At 32.3% G+C, this 18882-nt stretch overlaps 1 protein-coding gene across 2 annotated transcripts; it reads left to right on the forward strand.

The window, feature by feature from the left end:
- The first annotated feature begins 2460 nt into the window (after nucleotides 1-2460).
- LOC102622809 (probable alpha-mannosidase At5g13980) lies at nucleotides 2461-13419 on the forward strand. 2 transcript variants are annotated; one of them, XM_052434835.1, is made up of 29 exons: nucleotides 2461-2955; nucleotides 3074-3157; nucleotides 3926-4014; nucleotides 4183-4357; nucleotides 4470-4589; nucleotides 4709-4795; nucleotides 4881-4952; nucleotides 5664-5777; nucleotides 6290-6390; nucleotides 6477-6570; nucleotides 6672-6839; nucleotides 6936-7025; nucleotides 7573-7638; nucleotides 7741-7797; nucleotides 8455-8674; nucleotides 8789-8928; nucleotides 9287-9358; nucleotides 9522-9581; nucleotides 9663-9734; nucleotides 10228-10275; nucleotides 10480-10599; nucleotides 10841-10906; nucleotides 11101-11213; nucleotides 11489-11573; nucleotides 12037-12147; nucleotides 12223-12318; nucleotides 12537-12584; nucleotides 12847-12915; nucleotides 13005-13419. In XM_052434835.1, exons 1-29 carry the CDS (start codon nucleotides 2746-2748, stop codon nucleotides 13236-13238), a joined length of 3081 nt encoding a protein of 1026 aa, XP_052290795.1. In that variant the 5' UTR covers nucleotides 2461-2745; the 3' UTR covers nucleotides 13239-13419. The 2 variants fall into 2 exon arrangements, with proteins under 2 accessions (XP_052290795.1, XP_052290796.1); XM_052434836.1 differs by lacking the exon at nucleotides 2461-2955 and having other exon boundaries at nucleotides 3151-3299.
- The last annotated feature ends 5463 nt before the right edge of the window (nucleotides 13420-18882 follow it).

An 18882-nucleotide genomic window follows, 5' to 3' on the forward strand; every position in this document is an offset into this window, starting at 1 on the left:
GATGGGATGAAGGCAACATCTTCAGTAAACGGCATGAAGAAGTTCATTTGTAAGAATTCTTGGTAAAAAAAATATTCCGTAGCACATATAAGTTACAATTTTCGAGCAATTTATATAGTTACAATACCGACTTGTCACACAAAACCTTCTATACAAATGAAACATAAGTTATATACAATTTGACAAAATGATGACAAGGGCGTTGCTATCCCGGGCTATTTGTTCTAAAATTATTTAGTTAAGAAACATTGACCAATATTCGATTGTCATATGATCGTTGTACTTGCTGGGATAGTCGTCTAATAGTATTCTTTACTCTTTAGAGTGTGTGAGAGTATATATATATATATATATATATATATATTATGAGACTATTTCTCATGATATTTACAATTATACAATTATTGAGATAAATTTATATTAAATTTTATATAATACTGTTTATATTTTAATTTTTTCTAATATTTGAGGGATGTCAACTCCACTCATAGAAGAAAATTACATTCACTCAAGTTTTGAGAAAGGAAATTTAAATTAAATTATCAGAATACATATGTGGGGGTTCGAACCACTTATATTTTAATATTATATTTTGATGTATGTTTTATGATTTTGACATTTACATAGTATTATATAGGAGATTATATGGTCAAGCACCGAGTATATCATGATTGTAGGATGTGAGTTGTTTTCTGATTCATGCATTTGGATGTGGGAATCTCCTACAGTGGTGTAACTACTATTAAAAGAAGAGATGGCAAGTTTGTGGCACACTCTCCACATATCTTATACTTACCTGATTTTAACGCATAGAAGATTTATATATGCTCGAGCACTAGTGTACCATCATTTTACAAATAACCGTAGAGCATGAAAGTTGTTTCTGCTTCATGCATCATGAAACTACTTGCATTGGTGTAATTGTAAAAGGGATGGATGACAAATTTGTGGTAAACTCACGCTCTGACCTATTTTAATGAGGAGACAGTAATGTCTAAGCTTGATTCTCATAATGTCAAAGGTAGGAAATACCTGCGAAGGGCACCATTGGTCATCTGTACGGTTCATATTTTGGGTTTACAGGTTCATCACATCACATCTATTGTAGGTGAAATATGCGAACACCAGCTAACAACCGATCTTAAGGTAAAATCGATACAACAAAAGCAAAGAAGGTTAGCTCCTAAGAGAAATAAAATCATCAATAATGAGGTGAATCACCTCGAAGAAGTTGGATTCATCACAGAAGTCCAATACCCAGAATGGATTTCTAACATTACAATGATCAAGAAAAAGAATGGGAAATGAACGAATGTATGTTTGGACTGCACGAATCTTAGTAAAGCCTGACTACATACCGAAATAATATCTAACAAAATTAAATCACCCACATTGGAAGTTAAAGAACATGCTGAAATTTTCAATAAATTATTTTGCTATTATAATAGTTATAACAGTAAATTACAGTTAATACGATCTGTAGTCTAATACGATTTAACAAAATAATGTGAAATCTTATGTTACTACAATTGCATTCTATCTAATAAGACATATGTAAAGGCCACCGTAAGCCCCTATGTAAAAATAAAACGATAAAATAAATAACTACTTAAGACATTATTTTCATACAAGTTTCTCAATTTTATAAGAGAAAAATTAGATAAGACGGGAGTATCACAGTAATATTATTCCTAGTCTTATAAGGAAAGAATTAGGTAAGATGCCTGTATCATGATATTCACATGTCAAACCAATATACTTTTAATACATAATAAACTAATTTTAAAATTGGCCAAGAGTGAAAAATTTAAACTCTTAACACGAACGTATTAGATGATCCCATTAGATCATCTCGCCTAATTTTTTTTTCCCCTCATATGTAAACACAATATTATGAGTAATAATACAGCCACAAACTCTTGTACAAACTTATTTTGTACAAACTGACGTGGCATTAATTTATTGGTTGAATGAAAATATAAATTAATAAAAACAAATCATGTGGCCCAAGTGATATTTAATGTAACCAATCTTATCATGCCACATCAGTTTGTACAAAATAAGTTTGTACAAGAGTTTGTGGCTGTATCATTACTCCAATATTATTGCCTACTAATGGTAAATGGATCTTGTATTTTTTTAATTGGTTAGTAATATTTACCAAATATTGAACATTTGGTTTAATATATATAGACAGTTTTCTATATATTAAAATTCCTTTCTATATTTATACAACATTTTGGAGAAATCAGTTAGGTCTTATTAAATTAAAATTTAGCATGCTTGATTAAAGTATTAATTAGGGCCATACAATTTTCCAAACTAATCACTATATTAGAACAATAAGACAAAGGAAAATTTGATCCAAGTCATATTCTTATCCAATCCACTATTCAAATGAGGGTATATTTCATTATTTTTTTCTTATGCACGTCACTAAAGATAGTGTAAAATTAGCTGTGTCTTTAACAGAAACTGAAGTGAATGAAGTAATACTCTAAAAGTCAGAAAATACCCCATAAGCCCAAAACTCAAGAATTGACAAAACTTACTCCAAACCTCTGAAGACAGCTGTTACAATTTATCAATACAAAGCTAAACTTTCTTGATGAATCATCGTTGATTGATTCAGTGCAAGTCTTTTTTTTTTTTTTTTTTTTCCTTTCTTCTTAAAGTGAAACCAAACACAAATACTAAGCGAAACTGCTGTTTATTGAATTTTGATTTTCTTTGTATCGAGTACAAATGATGACACTGAAAGGGCTGTTGTTGTACTATGTTATTGCTTTTATTGCAATAACTTCATGTGTGCAAGCCAAGTACAGGGTTTACAACACTTCACAGGGTATAGTTCCTGGGAAACTCAATGTTCATTTGGTTGCTCATACCCATGATGACGTGGGTTGGTTAAAAACCGTTGATCAGTATTATGTTGGCTCTAATAATTCTATTCAGGTTCTCTTCTGCCTCTTCTTTTTTCTTTTTTTTTTTGATTTGATTTTTCATGGATAGTTTTCTTTTTTTGATAAATTTGATTGTGTGGATGTTATGTTTGTTGTTTTTGAGTGTGCAGGGAGCTTGTGTGCAGAATGTATTGGATTCAGTTATTCCTGAATTGTTGGCGGATAAGAATCGTAAATTTATTTACGTTGAGCAGGTATGTAGACTTCCCTTGTTTCTGTTTCTGATTTTGTGATAACGGTTGATTGTGATGTGTTTGGTTGCTGAGAAATTGGAGAGAAAGAGAAGGGGAATGAAAATGTTGAAGCTAGAAGGGGAATGACAACGTTGAAGTTTTAGTTAAGTTTCTGAAAATGGAAGAGTTCTATTTTGGGTTTGAATCAATTAGGCTTTCTACTTGATGACTGAACTCTTGTGGAATTATTCATTCTGTTCTGAATTGGTCTTTTCTAATGTACTGCGACTGATCAGAGAATTTGGGTTTTGCTTGTGTTTAGCATTTACCATGAAGATGGGGAGGGGCAATGAGCCAATCACTTGTAACTACTATTAGGAGGATTAAGTAGACCAACGTAGCCCATACTGATAATGAAGCAGATTTTTGTTTACTCTTTATACCAAATTGCTTCGACGACTCATCACTGTCTTTGTATCTAAGTTTTTAATTATGCATTTCAAATTCACAATGTTAAAGTGCCTTAGACATCTCCAAGTATTTAGTTGCATTTAGAAAGTCTAAAGTAAAGGTGCTTTCAATTTTGACACCAAGACGCTCCGGTGCATGCCTATTCATAACCCATGTATTGCCTAACCATTAGATACTGTCATTTAGTGGCTGTGGGCATATGTTTCTGATTTTCCGTAGTATGTTGCCACATTTTTGTTCATTCATTTCCCTCTAAAGGTACCTTTTTTGTGATTCTTATGGATTAGTTTAACTTGTGGGTTTGCTTGAATATTGCAGGCATTTTTCCAGCGATGGTGGGATGAACAGAGTGAGGCTATGCAACATGAAGTGAAACAGCTAGTCGGATCGGGTCAACTAGAGTTCATGTAAGACAAACAGCCATAATTAAATTATCGACCTTCCTACAATATCATATTTGTCAGACTATAGAACTTGATGATTAAAAGCTGTTGTCTTTCATTTTATTTAATGTTTAAAAATTTAGTTGTTGACATCTCTGGTCCCCTTACTCCATTTCTATGTGGTTGTTACAGAAATGGTGGAATGTGCATGCATGACGAGGCAGTGACGCATTACATTGACATGATTGATCAGACAACTCTTGGGCATCGCTTTATTAAAAATGAGTTTGGTGTAACTCCAAGAATTGGTTGGCAAATTGACCCTTTCGGACATTCTGCGGTGCAAGCTTACTTGTTGGGATCTGAAGTAAACGGATCTACTTATTTAAACTCCAAAGAAATCTCTTAATTCAATTTTTTTTTTCATTTTTCTCATGCCATACAAATTGATTGTGTGAAAAATATCAATCTTGGTGTAGGTTGGATTTGACTCTTTTTTCTATGGCCGGATTGATTACCAAGACAGGGCTAAGCGTAAAAATGAAAAAAGTCTTGAAGTTGTGTGGCAGGGTTCTAGAAGTCTTGGTTCATCTGCACAGGTGAACAGTGTGGTTCCAGTTTATTTATTTATTTTCGCTTTTTAGAGTTTATGCAGTTGGATTTCCTAAGTTATTTTTTTTTCCTGTGTCTTTGTTATCTTCTTTCTTTGATGCTGAAGATTTTTGCTGGTGCGTTCCCTGAAAACTATGAGCCTCCGCCTGGTGGGTTCTACTTTGAAGTCAATGATAAGTATCCTATTATTCAGGTATAGATGTGGTAACATTGATTATCTGTTATGAGTATCTTATACTCACTTCCCTATGCTAATTTTGTTTGGTGCTTCATTCTAGGATAATATCAAGTTGTTTGATTACAATGTCCAAGACCGAGTTAATGACTTTGTTGCTGCTGCAATATCACAGGTAAATGGGATGGGGATGGTTGTCCTCATATTAGGATTTATCTCCCTTTTTACCCAATGAGTCACTGGTTTTGGTTTTTGATTTTTGTTTCATTCTGGCAACTTGTTTTAGGATTTAAACATTTGCTTCCAGCGCCTTCATCTCGATATTTATGAATTTTCCTTCCGTGAAGAGCTCTCAGCTGCACTAAAATAATTATAGCTTTCTCTCCTCTTTTCCATTAAAGTATACCAATCCGAAAACATAAAGTATAACATTTAGTTGTTTACTATTATAGAGCTCACTTTATTCAATAAGTAAGAGTATGTGTAAAATATCAAGAGGAACTATTATAAAAAGTCATGCCAAAAGTTTTTCTAAATGCTAAATATACGTTTTGTAATTCTGATTAATATTTTCCGGAGACCTCGATTGTACCATAGACTTGCTCTTGTATGCTATATTGGTCCTTTGTTTCTAGGAAAATCAGAAGTCTACATGCATTCTACTTTCCTTGTGGGAGAAAAAGATGTACTTCATCTGTTAGTAACTTAGTATGACCATGCGTATTGACCACAACAAGCTGGCAATTCTTTGAGGGATTAAGAATTGCTTACTGTTGGATAAAGTTTTTTGATAATGGAATCACAATAGTTCGCTTGAATGCAGATTTTACACCCCATTCAAGTTGACTTCTATCAGTTAATGCAAACTTTTTTGTTTCATTATCAGGCTAACATAACTCGTACAAATCATATAATGTGGACAATGGGAACAGATTTTAAGTACCAGTATGCGCGCACTTGGTTTCGGCAATTGGACAAGTTCATTCATTATGTGAACATGGTAAGTCGAAAAACAAAGGGATAAAGACAGTTATCTCATTGGAATGCTTTATGGTTGTGCTTTTCACCTTCAAATTTTACATGGTAGCGTTGTGATTATGTCATTTTGAATTTTGGTTGATAAAGTGTCACCTCCAATTTTTAGGTTGTGATATAGTCTAGGATGTAGTTTTATGAGCTGTATTATATTTAGCAGATTCTGAGTTCCATTTGTTTCCAAAGAGACTGTCTTTAGTGATTGAGTTCAAGTGTTTAATGTCCTTCAAACATTGCTTCTGCCGATAGTGGTATTTCTGTTTTGATTTATATTTTTTTCTCTAATATGGAATAAGTGAAAATAAACTCGGGACATTCATTTTCCTTTTTGATTTTTTCTGTGTCTGCGCTGTCTTTATGTCTCTTCTGAGGTGACTGAATGGAAGTTTCCACTGCCTTGTGATCTTCCATCTCTTCACTAGCTTATCTAATTATTCAGATGCTGTCAATCTTATTGTTTTGTATGGATATTTGTAGGACGGACGTGTCAATGCTCTCTACTCTACCCCATCTATATACACTGATGCAAAATATGCCTCAAATGAATCCTGGCCATTAAAGACTGATGACTTTTTCCCGTGAGTTTATTTTTCATATGCTATAATAATCTTTTCAAATGCTATTTGATTACTGGTACCTGCTCTTAGAATTTGAAGTACATCAGTTACGCAGATCGCGCACATGCTTACTGGACAGGGTATTTCAGTAGTAGACCAGCATTGAAACGCTATGTTAAAGTGATGAGTGGTTACTATTTGGTATTGTTCATGCTATTTTTAAGTTTGTTTGAAGAATTAAGTTTTATGATCTTACAACAGTTTCTTGTGTAAAACCTTACGCACTTCTAATGCATGATCAGGCAGCAAGGCAACTAGAGTTCTACATAGGTAGGAGTGAGACAGGGCATAATACAGACTCATTGGCAGATGCTTTAGCAATTGCTCAGCATCATGATGCAGTGACAGGTACTGAAAAGCAGCACGTGGCTAATGATTATGCAAAACGACTAGCAATAGGCTACACGGAGGTAGATTTTGTTATCTTGCTTTCTTTTTTCCCCTGATGAATTTCCTATGTTCACTTTAGCTAGAATGTCATCCACTCATTTTCAACCTTTTTGCAGGCTGAAGAGGTAGTTGCAACTGCACTTGCTTGCTTGGTTGACTCGCCATCAGATAATGGATGTGGGAGGTCAACTACAAGATTTCAGCAGGTATGGACCATGTACATTTAAACTTTATGTGATTAGTTCCATGGTAACTAAGGTCTGACATGGAAATGAAACTTGTGAAAGCAAGTTTCTTTCTTAATATGGTGTTGCAAATTCAATTTATGCTTCAAGTTTAAGCTTGAGGTTTTGAGTAGAGTGTTGGCTTAATATATTATCAGAGTTTTGGTATTCCACTTCCTCCATCATTTTCATTAGGTTCTAATGATTGTGTTTTTGTTTGTATTTGGTCCATGTAACTTGCATGTGAGAAGCATGTCAGATTTAAATACTATTGTCGGGCTCTTAACTATAAGCTTTAATTTTTGGTTTCAACGATGACTTAACAAGTATCAAAGAAGGATGTGGGGTTAAAGTAGTTGTGACTTCTAATATTTGCTTTGTAATAGCTTCATTAACATACACGAGTCAACTCTAAGAAGGTGTGATCAAATTTTAATATTGAGGCGAAGTTGTCTACAGATATGGATGAGATTTTTTTTCTCTGCAAATTTGGAATTAAGCTAAAATGAATTTTCTTTTCTTCTTTCAGTGCCCACTTCTGAATATTAGTTACTGTCCTGCATCAGAGATTGATTTCTCCAATGGGAAAAACTTGGTATGATATAGGGAAAAACTTGGTATGATAATGTAAATTCATGTAATAATCAACTTCCCTTCTACTTTGAAACTATAATTAGATGCTGCCTTCTGTTTGTAGGTTATTGTGATATACAATTCTCTCGGATGGAAGAGAGAGGATATAATTCGAATTCCGGTGAGTAATATACTTTGGGCTAACTACTTCATGCATTGATTCCCAAGTCATCCACACACCAGTATAATGTTAAAACATTTCATTATAGTTTATTTCCCTTTGAATGATCCAACTGCGTGTACCACTGCAATCTTTATGTAGCTAATCAAGATTTTAAGCGCTGATATTTGATCTATTATCCAAGCCATGTTGTACTTCTTTGCCCTATTAATCTGGAAGTGTTAGAGGATTTAATCAACTTTATGGTCCTGAAAATATTTAAAAGTGTCAATGGAAACTTCTATTTATTTGTTAGCATGAAGCCATTTCATTTTGAGGTGATTACTAGCTTTTTGAGTCATTGACCCTGTCAATGACTTGCCTATAAAATGCTGCCATATAAAACCTATAACCCGTGGAAAATTTCAAGACATAATGGCTTTATATGATTGTTTTCACCCTGTGCTCTGGGAATATGATTGAGCATGTGATCTGGTGCATAAATTTCTTTCAAAGGTTGCCTCTATAGTAGTAACCTTAATTTGTTTATTGGTGGGTGGGATTCATATGTTTTTGTGGTGGGCCTTTTTCATGGGTAAGTCAAAACATTTTCTAGTTTAAGGTGGCTTATTTTTTATTTTGTTTTTGTAAACTACTGACAATATGTAAATGATGTAGGTTGCCAATGGAGATGTTACTGTTTTTAATTCCGAGGGAAAAATAATTGAATCGCAACTGGTTCCTCCAGCTGATGCCTTCATGGACCTGAGGGACTACTATGTTAGGGCATACTTGGGTAGAAACCCAATGGTGCCTCCTAAATATTGGCTTGCATTCCCTGTTTCTGTACCTCCTCTTGGTTTCAGCACATATACCATATCAAGTGTCAAAAGGGGAGGTTAATCCATATCTTATGCAACAAATATAGTATTCATGAACATATTTTCCTTTCCAGTTCTTCCAAATTCTCAACATGAATTTCTCATTTCAATGCTTTCACTTTCATTTGCAGGTGGTCATTCAATAAGATCATCCATTCAAACATTTGAAAGTAGTGATAAATCTACTGTTGAAGTTGGTCAAGGAAACTTGAAGCTTATTTTCTCCTCAGATAAAAGCAAGCCCATTAATTATATTAATAACAAAAGCTTGGTATGTAACATAACAAATGATTGGAGAATTCCTTTTCACTTGATGCTTACATTTCCCTTCTCGTATCTGTTCAAATTCGTAATTTTCTCGTAATAAATTGAGGTTACTGTTGACATATCTTTGAGGATCCAAAGAAAAAGGGAAATATCTTATTTTCCTTATTTCTACAGGATTCCATTAGCACCCTTCATTTAGACTACCTGCCTTGTGAAGTTAGAGCCCTGAATTTCCCTTTTTTCTTCTGATCCTTGAAGATTTGTCAACGCCTACTATTAATGTTATTGCTCATTTTGTTGCCAGAACTTATCTATTCTCATATAAAATTGTGTGGATAATGCATTTTGCTTAATTTTTGAAGGTTGAGGAATCGGTTGAGCAGTCGTACAGTTTTTATCCTGCATATAATGGAACTAATGATAAAGCTCCTCAGGTACACGTTATTTAGAAGTTCTCTTGTTGCTAATTTTTGTCCATGTTTTTTTTTTTTTTTTTGTGTTTCTACGCTTCCTGAAGTTGAATAACTTAAATTTATAATTGATACAAATTGTATCTTTTCAATTTATTTTCTCAAGCTGCTTGTTGTATTCTTTCAGAATGCTGGAGCATACATTTTCCGTCCTAATGGCACATTTTTCATAAAGTCTGAAGGACAGGTGTGAAATACATTCTGAAAACAGTCTCATACCAACTTATAATCATTGCAATTACCAATTAGAAGATTTTACAATTTTCAGGTTCCTTTGACTGTTATGCGTGGGCCCATATTAGACGAAGTACATCAAAAGATCAATGAGTGGATATATCAGGTATGTTGTTTTCCATGCTCATTAGGTTTTGATCTGCCATGGTTTTTCTCTTCAGTATAATTCAGTTAGCAGGTTATTCAACAACTAGCGGTCTTCTTGAAAAAAGTCAGGGAACTCTGCAGGAATGTTGTCATTTCGACTTTAGAAACTATGCCCCCCCCCCCCCCCCCCTTCATAGTTTAGATATGCTGTGATAGGACTTGCGTTTATTTTAGGAATGTACATCCAGGGCCTTAAGAAAATGATTGTAATCAGAAAACTTGGACCAACGTTTTAAATCAATCTTCATTTAAATAATCTTTTTTTTCCTTTTTTTATATCACAGACCTTTCTAGGGAAATTTTTGTGGAAAGGAAAGCATATAACAAAGGATCTGAAATAGTTGTTTTGACTCTGTGTTAGGGAGTGATAAATATGAGGGTAAAAGTCTCAACTATTTACTAGAGAGGCGAAATTTTCTTTTCCTTAAATGTTATATGGAATGTGTTCACAGGTTACCAGATTATACAAGGGGAAAGAGCATGTTGAAGTTGAATTTATTGTAAGTGTACTTGTTGGCTGCTTCAATTTATACCTGTTTTAAGTAGTTTACTCTTAGTGATAAAGGTAATACTTTTTATATTTCACCCCCTTTATCTTCTTCGGTTGGTTTTGAAGTTGGTTGATCTGAGTGCATTGGTCCACCAGAAGTTGCATGCTGGGCTTTAAATTTTGGATCTCTGCACTGACAGTATTACTATACCAGGTTGGGCCTATACCAGTTGATGATGGACTCGGTAAGGAAGTCGTGACTCATATAACAACTACATTGGAAACCAATAAAACTTTCTACACGGATTCTAATGGACGTGATTTTATCAAAAGGGTATGTGGCATAATGTTATGATGATGCTCCAGATACTCATTGGCTTTAAAGTATCAGTCAGCCCTATATGGTCTTTGCTTTACTTGATATATGTGTCAACATTCTTTAGTTGATGGAAGAAAACAGGTTATTTTTAATTGTTATGTGGCATATAGCAATGTTTCTTAATGTTGATATTCATTTCCTAATGCATATGAGCTTGCAAAGCTTGCAATTAATTCAAGACACCTTGCTTTTGCAGATTCGTGATTATAGAACAGACTGGGACTTGGAAGTGAATGAACCAGTTGCTGGAAATTATTACCCAGTATGTTTTTCTGGATGTGCCAACTTTTTCTTTTATAAGCAAGATGAAATGAAAGTGTTGCAGAGAGAAATGTACTTAAAAAAAAAAAAATCAAATGTTTAATAATCTCTCGTGGTAGTCTTTTTGGTCATTGCATTTACTAATTATTTCAAATTTTGTTGAAATTTCGTCATAATTTTCAATTGACCATACAGATAAATCTCGGAATTTACATGCAAGATGTTAAAAAAGAATTTTCACTTTTGGTGGATCGGGCCCTTGGAGGATCTAGCATAGTGGATGGAGAAGTAGAATTGATGCTTCATAGGTAATTTGCCAATTTGCTTACCTTCAAATGATCATGATCAGCACTCAGTGACTAAAAAACCGTCATGTGATCACTGATGGGATGTACGAGATACATATATAATTTGTTATCGCTCGAGTATTTTTCTTAATGGGATGAATGTGACTGTGATTTAAGGCACTTATAAGGGTTATGTTTTTGGTGGTGCGGCTGAAGCATGAATCGGCATTATGACATTGACCTTTTTGTGTACGCTTGCATTATCAGAACCCTAATTGAAATTCCTCATCCTATAGGAGATTGTTGCTTGATGATTCAAGGGGCGTTGCAGAGGCTCTAAATGAAACTGACTGCGTGCTTGATGAATGTAAAGGACTGACAGTAAGTGTACAGAACCACCTTGGGTTCCATGAGTGCAATTTGATAGTTTTCAACTTCCTTCACACCAAATTTATATTTCTGGTCCAGGACCCTCATTTATTTCAAAGTTGGTTTTTTCTTGTCCTTTTTAAACAAATAGTTGTAGCAACTTTCATGAATAAATTAGTCTTATCGCTTTTAATGAAGCCAAATGAAACCCTCATGAATTTCAGTATATAAAATATCATTAATCCATCTTGGTTCATGGTTGTGGTTTTATCATAGCTTCAAATCTAAAAGTAGCTAGCTTAGATCATCTGTTTAAAATTAACATTTCTGTAATTTTTGTCTTAGAACAACTTCATGTCATTTTAAATTTAGAATTCGCAGCTGTGGTTACTGTACGCATAAAAGCTTCATTAACATTAAAATTCATTGTATTTTCTTTTTAGCATCTGATTCTAACTTGCTCCAATGTTTGCAGATCCAAGGGAAATATTATTTCAGAATTGATCCCATAGGAGACGGTGCTAAATGGCGTCGTACTTTTGGCCAGGAGATATATTCACCTCCCCTTTTAGCCTTTACCGAGGAGGTGAAATTATTTGAAAGAGAATATTTTCTATCTCTGGTCTTGATTGGTTTATAAGCAGTTTTTATCTTCTCGCAGGATGGAGATAGCTGGAGGAATTCTCATGTAACCACTTTCTCAGGGATTGATTCCTCCTATTGTTTACCTGATAATGTTGCTATTATTACGCTTCAGGTACTTTGGGCTTCAGTATTGGCAAAGTCAAACAATACTGTCAGTTTTTCATTACTGTTTTATTTTGGTAAAATTCCAATTACAGACCATCTTTCCAGTTTTCAGTGTCTTAAGTGGCTGGCCCTATTGCAAAGTTACTAAATCAATGAGTTACAAGCTGCTGGGTCATTTCTTTTACTTTCACTAACTAGATTTCTCTCTTCTCCTGAGTGATGCAGGAGCTTGATGATGGAAAGATTCTCCTTCGGTTAGCTCATTTATATCAGGTTTTATTTTTTTTCACCGCTATTTTAAAACATTTGAAAGGATCTCTTAATTATGTCTCAAGTACCTTATTCTATTTGAAGATTTTACTTGTATATGACTTTGTATTTTGTTTGTCAATCAATGACATGTTTTCCTGTATTTAAGCATTATTGGGTGAGCTATTGCCATAAGCTTCCATCAATCTGACTTTGTTGTTCTCTTCTGTTGTTTTGTTTGGAATTTTAACTTTTTATTACTCTTGGGTTCTTAAAATTATGAAAGCTTGGCGAGGACAATGATCTTTCTAAGCCAACGAATGTAGAATTGAAAAAGTTGTTCCCTCGCAAAAAGGTACGATCAATGCTCCCGAGAGTAGCAATGTGTCTTTTAACAATCATTTACTTCTCTCGTTTAACATTCTGCTTTCGTTGTCTCTTCAGATTGGCAAAGTGACAGAGACAAGTTTATCTGCGAATCAAGAAAGGACCGAAATGGAAAAAAGGAGACTCGTCTGGAAAGTAGAAGGCTCTTCCTCTTCTGGAGAAGAATCCAAGTTGGCGAGGGGCAGACCCGTGGATCCTAAAGAACTGGTTGTGGAACTTGCTCCAATGGAAATTCGAACCTTCGTCATCGACTTCGATCACAAGTCCTACCGCAGGGCGTTCGATGCTTAATTGCTGCAAAATGCTACATTAAATGCTTCATGCTATTCAAAATCTACTCCCTTGTGCTATGCTTGTATTCATAGTCAGAACTTATGTGTGCCACAGGTGAAAAATGTGTAATGTAGCTTGCTTAGTGTAAATTTAAGGGACTCATCTTTTGAGGGCAATTTGATTTGAAAAAATTACCTGAGGAGCTTTCCTTTTTGCCCATTAATTTGATAAGGGAACTTGTAAAATGAACTTCAGCTTAGGGGTGGACAAAATTACCCCACAACCCAAACCAACGGTTTAGGTTGGGTTCCAATTTCCTATCACCCACTTTGAACTTGGGTTGGATTGGGCTAAAACTCATAAACCCCACGGATATACACACCTCCCCACATCCCCTCAAAAAAAAAACAAAAAAGTGTAAGCCCCGTGGGCCGTGGTTGCCTACGATGAACTATAAATGGAAGTGTTAGATTTGTAGCTAATATCAATAAGAAGGTTTTCTAAGCCAAATAGGGTAATTTTTAAAAACTTCCCCTGAGGTTTGGGCTTGTTGTAAGTAGATGACGAGAATTTATTTATTTATAAAAAATCTCCTACCGTCAGTTAACTTTAACATTGACTGTTAGTTGACTGTGTAAAGACAATATTATCCTTAACAATAGTTTGTAGACGAAAATAACTAAAAAAAAATTAAAATTGTTGGCTATTTTATCCTCTTTAAATTATTGATATTTTTTTAAAGTTCCTACAAAAAAGATAAAATTAAAAATTTTAAAAATTCTCTTTAAATTATTAATATTTTCTTAAAATTCCTACAAAAAAGATAAAATTAAAAACTTAAAAATGAAATAGTTATAATCTTTACCTATGATATTATAAATCTTTGGAATTGACAAGGATAAAATTGTCAAAAAATAGGGTTTGTGCTTTTCGCGCCAATAATTTTAATTTTTTTTTAGTTATTTCCGTCTACAAACTGTTGTTAAGGGTAATATTGTCTTTGCACAGTCAACTAACGGTCAATGTTAAAGTTAACTGACGGAAGGAGGTTTTTTACAAATAAACAAATTCTCACCATCTACTTGCAACAAGTCCAAACCTCAGGGGAGGTTTTTAAAAATTACCCGAGCCAAATAATGAGGTTTTAATTTGTGCATTGTGATAATTCCGGGAAAAAAAAATTTGCATTGTGCTTAATTCAAAATTTATTTTTATTTCTCTACTTTTATTTTATTTATAATATGTTATCAACCCGGTAACAATGGAAAATGCATTGTAACTTGAAGTTTTATATTGCTTCCATGCATCCTTGTGGTGCAGTTTACGTAGAAGGGCTATTAAGTAGACGGGTTTTTAGGCCAGTAGCTTACGAACAAAATCATATGGCCTTGTGGTGCCGAAGTGGATGCCTGTTATATACAATACGTTATTATTATTATTATTATTATTAATGTTATGTTTAATTATTTTGTTATATTTAATTATTTTAATACATTGGTTATTTGTTGTTTATAAGTATTTTAATTATGTATCTGACTGGTCCTATAATACTGTTTATATTATAATCATTTTATTATGAGTTTAATTTATCTGCGAATGTAACTGGTTTAATTAATTGCCTGTTGCATGAAATCTTTTATGTCACGATTATTAAAATATATATATATATATAGTATGGGTTGTTCTAAATGAAAAGTGCTGTTCGCACACAACCAAGCAAAAAAACATTGCGCATTACAAGTTAAAACACCATCATTTGATTTTATTTTAAAAAGCCTCTTCAGTTAACCAAATAAAAAAATTATCGGAATCACATTTCACTCATCCACCCATTTCACTTACAACTCACACATATTTCGTTCACGGCAGCCCACACCAACTCCGACGAACCGCCGCTGCTAGCAAGGAGACTGACATCCAGCAGGCTTTGGAGGAGTGTTACAGACACAAATTGTCTGTAATGAGAATTGAAATAAGATTTGAAAAAAAAAATTGATGATGAATAAGTTGATTCGACAAAACTTAGAACTCCTAAAAATATTGGTGCTTTGAGGAACCGGCAACTCCCATAAACAACTATCAAGTTGCTACGTAAATAATCAAGACTTGTTATTGATGCTGATGCTGGTTTAAACAGTAGGCCAACTTACATATAAAACCTAAACCTAAAATATAGGAGTAGGCCAGCTTACATTTAAAACTTAAACCTAAAGAATAGAAGTAGAATACTGCACAACACTTAGGTCAAGTAACACTAGGTTGTGTTTATTTTTTTATCTGAAATTTAAATAGTGTTTAATTTAGTTAAAATCTAAATAGATCTAAATGGAAATATATGAATAATGTGTTCATGTTTCTTTCTTTCAACATCTAAATAGAAAAATTTTAAAACTAATATTTGACATAAGTATCATTTTAAGTTGTGCATATATTTGTTCTTCACAATTTAAAAATTTAATAAGTTGATTAGTTTGATAGCATTAAAACAATAATACTATCATTGTTTCTTAATTTAATTTTGTAATAAAGGACGTAACTATAACATCAACTTTCATTATAAAATCAACATTTTTGTTTTAGTTTTGATTCATCTCAATCGATATAACCTGATTTATTTAATATTTGGGAAATTAATGTTACCACATGAATAAAAATTTAAGCCAATTAAAAAAAATCCTAGTATAATACAAAAGTATTACGTTTATATATAAAATAGGAAATACTTGAATTGTTAGGAGTATTTTTCAGACTTGAAATCAAAATTTTTCATTTAGATTTCAAACTTCAGATAAAAGTGGATTTTTTCTATTCAAATAAAATTGTTAGATAATAAGTAATAAATTAAGGAAAAATTTAGAAGTCTTATTTACTTATTTTATCTTCTATTTATAAGTATTACATAATTTATGTTTTATTTTACATTTATTGCTGATTTACAAGTTTTATATTATATTTGTAAGTTTTCATTTTGTTTGTCAATAATAAATCAATTTACCACTTTTGTGTTATTTTACTTGTTTTACCCTCTATTTAGAAGTCTCATATCTCATTTACATAATTTATATTTTATTTTACACTTAATGTTCATTTATAAGTTTTTTATTACATTTGTAAGCTTTTGTTTTGTTTACCAATAAAACTCTAATATACTATTCCTATGTAAATCTACTTGTTTTACCTTTTACTTAAAATTCCTATATTTCATTTACTTAATTTTTATTTTATTTTACACTTAATATTGATTTACAAGCTTTATTTTATATTTTTAAATTTTTGTTTTGTTTAGCAATCATAAATCAATTTAATACTCTCATGTCAATTTACTTGTTTTACCTTTCATTTATAAGTCTTATATTTTGTTTACATAATTTATGTTTTATTTTACACTTAATGTTGATCTTCAAGTTTTATGAAAATTGGAATACTATTAGTAAACAAAGTAAAAACTTAATGTTGATTTCCAAATTTTATGTTATATTTGTAAGTTTTTTTACTTTGTTTACTAATAGTACACCAATTTACCACTCCTATATTAATTTACTTGTTTTACCTTCTATTTATGATCTTCTATTTTATTTAAATTATTATGTTTTATTTTACACTTAATGTTCATTTACAAGTTTTATGTTATATCTATAAGTTTTTATTTCGTTTACCAATAATATACTAATTTAACACTACTATATTAATTCACTTATTTTACTTTCTATTTATAAGTTTTATGTTCCATTTACTTAATTTATGTTTTATTTTATACTTACTGTTGATTTATAAATTTTATGTTAAATTTATACGTCTTATGTTTCATTACACAATTCATGTTTAACTATGGTATTAATAACGTGATTTTATTTACGGAATCATAGAATGACCCTAAGTTAAGAAAATAAACAATAAAAAAAGCAAATGTTTAAAAAAAATTAAAATTAAATTTCAAACTAAAAAACAAACATTACCTAACAACTAACTCAAATACTAAGAGTCAAAGTACCCACAACAAATAAAAAAATAAATCCAAATTAAAATAAAATATCTAAGAAATAATTTGAGTATTCATGTCATTCCTTCCCCAATATCTTGTCCTCAGGGGTGGACTTTTTTTAATAGAAGTTTTTGTGTCCATTCCTTGATTATTGTTTCATTTTTGGCTTGAATGATGAATGAACACCCACAGGTTTGATATTTGATCCAACGTGCATGAAAAATCTTTTTGGCCAATTCCTTTATTGGGAAATAATAAATATAAATTCCACCATATTTTAGTGTGCACTCAAGCTATTGCTCCATTGATTGAATTTGCTCCTTTGCCTAGCCTTGATACCAAATGTTATGGACACAAATTATTTGCAATGAGAACTAAAACAAAATTGAAAAAATTGAGTGTTGTTTTGAAGTTTGAACTAATCATTTTGGCTGAATGAAGAGTTAATGTTCTGCGTCTCTATAACTCTATTCATCAATTCTTATTCTGATAACTATATACAAAATTCCAAAAGTAAATGTCCATTTGTTAAAAGTGAGTAATTCTTTAATATTAAAATTGGAATGGAAAGTAGTGGGACAGGAGGTGCCCTATGAAATGTGAAACTGGCTTATAATTTATTATATAAAAGCAATCACTTTTTTAATGCAATTAAATGAACAATTGAAAAGATAAAATTTGCAATCATGTATATTTCCTGTGAGCCCCATTAAGTGTATTGTAAAATAATATTTTTGTAATATCAAATTTGTATTAAATTAATTATTCTTGTTGAGTTGTAGTTATTTTGTTAGGATTTAGCCTTATTGTGGAATTAAATCTAATAATAGTTTTATTTGATTTGAAATAAATTTGAAAAAAAATTAAAAAGAAACCACAACTCTCATCTCCTCTAGAGGGAACTAGTAATGGTTCATATGAAGTCAATTTACAAAATTTGCCTGCTGACCCTGGCTTACGACCTTGTATTAATAGTTATAATTGTAATATTGGAGATCAAGTTCGAAGAACATACTTACAAAGGGGTCTTTTTCAACTTAAGGGGCACACTTTTAAATTTGAGAAATTTGGAAATCAACAACGACAATTTGTTTCGGATTAGTTCAGAGAATTTGGTTCTTGGCTGGAATATAGAATAAAAGAAGAGTCTGTATATTGCCTTTTTTGTTATCTTTTCAAGGAAGATAATGGTGTTCAAGCGGGCGGTGATACTTTTGCTGGGAAAGGATTTAAAAATTGGAAAAAGAAAGAAAAATTAAAGATTCATGAAGGATGTGTCAATAGTGCCCATAACCGAGCTAGACAGAAATGTGAAAGGTTGAAGAATCAGAAATGACATATTGCAACATTTTTTGAAAGACAATCCAAGAAAACTCAAAGTGAATACAAAAATCGCTTGAATGTTGTTGTTGATTATATTCAATTTATTTTAAATCAAGCGCTAGCATTTCGTGGGCATAATGATTCTGATGGTTCAAGCAACAAAGGGAATTTTCTTGAGCTTTTACGCTTCCTTGTTGATTATTAGCCCGTTTGGGAGTGTGGTGAGGTAATTGGGCTTTCAAAGCTACAAGAATTTAAAATTCGTGTTGAGTAAGAGAATATTTCGGGCCAAATGGTTATATTTCTTGAGAAAGTGTGATTTTAGATAGTCCTACTAGGTGGAATTCCACCTATATC

The sequence above is a fragment of the Citrus sinensis genome, chromosome 2, assembly GCF_022201045.2.
Source record: "Citrus sinensis cultivar Valencia sweet orange chromosome 2, DVS_A1.0, whole genome shotgun sequence".
Taxonomy (NCBI): domain Eukaryota; kingdom Viridiplantae; phylum Streptophyta; class Magnoliopsida; order Sapindales; family Rutaceae; genus Citrus; species Citrus sinensis.

Coding starts and splice junctions, on each gene's coding strand:
- LOC102622809 (XM_052434835.1), top strand. CDS start 2,746: ATGATGACACTGAAAGGGCTGTTGTTGTACTATGTTATTGCTTTTATT. Junction 10,600..10,840: donor GACGTGATTTTATCAAAAGG/GTATGTGGCATA, acceptor TTGCTTTTGCAG/ATTCGTGATTATAGAACAGA. Junction 11,574..12,036: donor ATGAATGTAAAGGACTGACA/GTAAGTGTACAG, acceptor CAATGTTTGCAG/ATCCAAGGGAAATATTATTT.